At 38.9% G+C, this 5,417-nt stretch overlaps 1 protein-coding gene across 1 annotated transcript; it reads right to left on the bottom strand.

Moving 5' to 3' along the window:
- Positions 1–3,731: 3,731 nt before the first annotated feature.
- Positions 3,732–4,745, bottom strand: TAAR5 (trace amine associated receptor 5). The gene has a single exon (XM_065928494.1). The coding sequence runs from the start codon at positions 4,743–4,745 to the stop codon at positions 3,732–3,734; it is 1,014 nt and encodes a 337-aa protein (XP_065784566.1).
- Between the last annotated feature and the right edge of the window lie 672 nt (positions 4,746–5,417).

The following is a 5,417-nucleotide window of genomic DNA, read 5'->3' as shown; positions in this document are numbered from 1 at the left end:
GATGCTGCTGTTAATAGCATGTAAACATCTGGAGATGTTCTACCCTTTCCAATTACATAAAATAGAGCAGTTTTCTATCTCTTTAACTAAATACCCATGTTACAGTTATCAGATATTATCATAATGCCCTGTCATATATCTATTTTAATTTTAAGCTCAGAACATATAAAATAATAATATATGCAAGTTACATTCTCAATAAATACCACTATTAATAATTACTATTTTCTTTTTATTCTTTAGAATATAGTTGAAAACAACTTTCCATATCTGATAAGAATTTAAGCAAATCTGTGGCAAATTTGCTTTTGCCACAATACATTTCTTGCATTGTAATTTATGAAAAAAATTTTTTACCTGGACTGGATATTGGATTTATTCCTCATTGTCAAAGTTAGTGAGATATATGTGATTTGTTATTTATTAGTTACCTTTACTACCCCCACCCCTACAAGAATGTCTGAGGAGTTATTGACAAAAACCCCCAGGAAACAGCCAGAGCCCATATCAAAATATCTAGGGTGGAGTCCCTGTATTGCAAGGTGTGAGCAGAGAGAAGAAACTTATATTTAATAATCTCCAGTGAAAACGTATTGTTTGATGTAGAATGGCCTCACAGCAGGGGTGACAGAAAAATGAAAATGAGAGGATATCTCACTTGTATACAAAGATGCAAATATCCTAAACAGAATGCTTGTAAACCAAACATATCAACATATAAAAAGGTGATGCGTTTGATTCAATCAATGCTAAGAATGGAAATTGCGTTAACATTAGGAAATCAATTAATATAATTCACCATATTATCAAACTAGGATTTTGTGATTATTTGATTAAATGCAACAATAGCAGGCATTTTTTCCCCCACTCTTTTTCTCGCATAATTGCATCAGCATTCCAGGATGCTAAGCAGATGACCTGGTTTCCATGTGAGTACATTGGGATTGTCTTTGTATGTTCTATCTGGTAGAGATAGACATTTCTCATAATGGGAAAAAAGATGTCCACAGTACGCTCAGCTTGAATAATAATCCACTCAAGATCTGTGAGTCTGATGACCCTCTGTATGTGCTTCAGACCATTCACATGTGGCTCATGATGTAGTATGCTGCTTAGGCTTGTTTAGATTTCAGAGCTAATGTACCAAAATCGGTTTTCCCTCTATCTGTGGGTAAAGGTTCCACTTTTAAAGAAATTATAGACTTATCAGGGGGTCTAGTTCTGCTTTTGAAATCCCTTCCTTTTTAGTGTCTTCAGCTAGGAATCCAAGATTTTAGTTATGTCAGAGTACTTGGTCAGTTTTCTGTTTTCTTATCTTCTTTCTTCCATCTCTCCTTCTCTCCCAGTCTCTTGCTAATTACTCCATGTCTGTCCAGAAATGTGGAAATATTCTGAAGTTCTTCAAATTCTCTCCTCACAGCCACATACTTCCTGAACTGAATATAACTTCAGAAAGCCTACTGTACATCTCCACACCAGTTTTCTTAGAATTTGAGTCACAGCCCTTAGTTTATAACTTTTAATCAGTAGGCATACAGATGTGTGCATCCTAAAACATGATGGATATTCCAGACACACCCACAAGTATCTTCTGTGACTCACAGAGAATAGATTAAGGTGTGCAAGATATGTTACTTTAATGCAGCCATCGTTATAATGGTAGCAGGCAGCTAACAGTATATATAAGTGGTTTGGTTTACATGTATTAAGTCATAAAATGGTTATGTGCAAAAAAAAATGAAGTCAGAAGTATTATTATCCTTATTTTATAACCCTAATGGATTGGGAATGGGTATGGATATATTCTAGGAAGGGAAGAGGAAAATGTGTTTTTAAAAATAATGACTGACATACTTTGCAAATTATATTTATTGCTACATCTAAGACACAGTGTTCCAAGCTCCTTAAAGTTTCAAAACTTTAGTACTAAGATAATTTGAATTTGTAATTCACTTGTAATTTATCTCATAATGCTTGAGCTAAATGCAAAAGAAAAAATAATTACTTTCAAGGAAGTATTAAATGTTAAAAAATACATTGAATAAGGCAGTGTGTACAGGAACACTGCTATAGTTTAAATAGATAACCAACAAAAACGTATCGTATAGCACATGGGACTCTGCTCAATGTTATTTGCCAGCCTGGATGGGAAGGAGATTTTGGGAGAAAATGGATACCTGTGTGTGTGGCTGAGTCCCTTCACTGCTCACCTGAAACTATCACAACATTGTTAATACAGGGTTGTTAATACATTATTGTTAATATTGTTAATACAATGATCAGCTACACCCCAATACAAAATGCTTTTGTTGTCAAAAAAAATTTAAAAACATTAAAAATATATTGGAAAATATTTTTACAACAAATGTATTTTTTTAATTATGAAAGAGTGGGATCAATAGAAGTTATTTTTCCATCAAAAATTAAAAGAAATAGATCCATTTTAGCTAACTTCATTGCCAAAATATGACTTTTACTTCTTTATTTATTGATTGCTATGTCTCCATCTGTATCTGCATCTGTATATCATCTATATATCTGTACTCCAGACACTTAAAATTAATTTACAAATAGTTTTCCAAGTAAGTAATTATTAATCTGAAAAAGTCACTAAGAAATATGGAATTAGACTGACTAGACACCTGTAGGGAAAGATTTAGGAAGAAAACAGAAACAATATGTACATAAAAGGCACGTCCTTCCTAGTAATAGCTCCTGTAAAGAATGATTCAATTCTGATCAAGCATGTGGCATAAATAGCTTATTTTTCTGAAGAAAATCCACATACCAGTGTATCTTGAAAAATAGGTCTAACTTGTATGATTTTTTAAAAGGAGAAAATATTAAAATGATGAGATGTGGAGCATCATTAATTTACAAACATGCCACACATTTTCATTTTTCAATTATTAAAGAAAAAAGAAGAAAACATTTCTCCAAGAATATAATACATTTACTCAATGAGCATTGAAACAAACCTGACTTATCATCGACCTGTTTAGCAACTGGGTTTCAGAGAGACAGCATTTTTAATGGGACCATTTTTAAAAAGAGACAGTCTGAACACTTGATCTGATTATGAAAAATGATGCAAAATTAGGATGCAAACAATATTTCCCAAATTTCAATTATACAAAGCTCAATTATTTGAACTTAAGGACATCTTAGAGAGCGAAGAGTACAAACCCCTGATTTTTTTTGATGGGGAAACTGATGAAGGGAGGGGTAAGATATTGTCCTGTGCTGCCAGCTTATAGGACCAGGTCAGGATCTCAGAAAACTGCCCTCTGAGTTTCTTTCCCTCACCTCTGCATCTTAATTGTCTCAGGGAAGTAATAAATGAGGAGATTAATATTTGCACAGAGTTTTGAATTATCCAATAAACATTTAGAGGATGGCACTCTCTCCTTTCCCTACTTTCTGTAGAAACATGGAAGGAGAAGAATGCTGTATCTTTTCCCAGAATAAGAGGTTTGTCTTTTTCCCCACTGCTCAAACCCTAGAAGCCTGCCCACAAACCTCCAACACGACACAGCCCACCCTCATAGTTCCACTCCTGCTTTTTGCAAAACCCTATCCTTGGATGGTTAGATGGCATCACCGACTCAATGAACATGAGTTTGAACAAACTCTGGGAGATAGCAGAGGACGAGGAGGCCTGGGGTGCTGCAGTTCATGGGGTCGCAAAGAGTCGGACATGACTTAGTGACTGAAAACAAGCCTGCATTCAGTCAGTCTTGGTACAAATCAATTGCGGGAGTCCGTGGTGAGAAGATCTCCCGGCTCAGGAGAAGTTTCAGCGCCTTCCTGAACCACCGGTAGGAAAAGACATAGATGATGGGGTTGCAGGCCGAGTTGAAGTAAGCAAGCCAGATAAAGGTGTCGAAGACCAGCGGTGGCGTGATGAAGTTAAGGAGGCTGTCGACCATCGTGTCCACGGTGAAGGGAAGCCAGCACAAGAGGTACACACCCACGGCGATGCCCAGGGTCTTGGCAGCTTTTCTTTCACGCTTGGCAACTCCAGCCAGGCTTTTGCTTAAGTTGTTGATCTGCTGAGCCTGCCTGGTTGCAACCACAAAGATCTTCACGTATAAGCTGATCATGATGAAGCAGGGGAAAAAGAAAACAGGGAAGTTTAGCCAGCCCCAAAACTTATTGAACAGCAGCTGGCAACTGCCCACACAAGGCATCTCTGCCAGCCACGGGTGGAGCCCTCTTTCTGCCACGTCTGTGTAGAGCAAGAAGGCAGTGTAAGCTGCTGGCACCCCCCAGCCTGCCAGGATGTACCCGAGGGCCACCCTGACCGTGAACTTAGAGGGATAGAGCAGGGGCTCACAGATAGCACAGTGGCGGTCGATGGAAATGAAACAGAGATGGAAGATGGAGGTGAGACAGAAGAGGGTGTCTAGGTAGGTGTGCAGGCGGCAGAGAGGGTCCCCGAAGAACCAGCAGCTCTCCACGGAGCGGACAGCGCTGAGGGGCAGCACCAGCAGACCCAGGGACATGTCGGCCAGGGCCAGCGAGAGCAGCAAGAGGTTGGTGGGAGTGTGAAGCGCTCTGAAGTAGGTCACAGCGAGCACCACAAACAAATTTCCTAGGACCGTGATCAGCACGCCTGCCGCACAGGACAGGTAGATGGCCAGCCGGATGCCCAGGGGATGGACTGTCCTGGGGCAAGACCCATTCATCTGGTAACAGAATGTCTCCGGGCGCTCTTCAGCATCTTGGTTGAGGACCACACTCATTTATGGTTTCTCTTCCTCTTCTCTTTCTGGGAAGGGTTGCCTGTCCCCAAGAACAACATCAACAACAACAAAATTTATCTGATAAATGACTAGAAAGTGAGATCTATAGGAAGACCTAGAGGAAGATTTGAATCAATTGAGCCTTGAAAATCAACTACAGCATGGGACTCAAGGTCCCAGAAGAGCTACTTCTGTTGGCCCTGGTTTGTCTGACTAAGCACTCTTAAAAGTACTGGAGACAAAAAAAAAAAAAAAAAAAAGTACTGGAGACAACATCCTTAAGGAAAGAGAAGAAGGATGTAAGTACATATTTCCTCAAAGAAAAAGCTAGTTATATTACAGTAAGTAAGTAAGTAAGTAGGTAAAGTCGCTCAGTCGTGTCCAGCTCTTTGCGACCTCACAGACTGTAGCCTACCAGGCTCCTCTGTCCATGGGATTTTCCAGGCAAGAGTACTGGAGTGGGTTGCCATTTATATCACAGTTGGGAGTATAAAATTATTGAGAGGTGTCTCTTCCATTTTTAAAACGTACCTGCTGTCAAATGTAAAGTGATATATAAGTGATGAGGGGGAATTGGATGAAAATAATAAAAAAGATACAAGCTTTCACTTATAAGATGAATAAGTACCTGGGATATAAAATACAACATGATAAATGTAATGAACACTGCTG

Source organism: Muntiacus reevesi, chromosome 3 (genome assembly GCF_963930625.1).
Source record: "Muntiacus reevesi chromosome 3, mMunRee1.1, whole genome shotgun sequence".
NCBI lineage: Eukaryota > Metazoa > Chordata > Mammalia > Artiodactyla > Cervidae > Muntiacus > Muntiacus reevesi.
This window is presented reverse-complemented; position numbering and strand designations above follow the sequence as displayed.

Coding starts and splice junctions, on each gene's coding strand:
- TAAR5 (XM_065928494.1), bottom strand. CDS start 4,745: ATGAGTGTGGTCCTCAACCAAGATGCTGAAGAGCGCCCGGAGACATTC.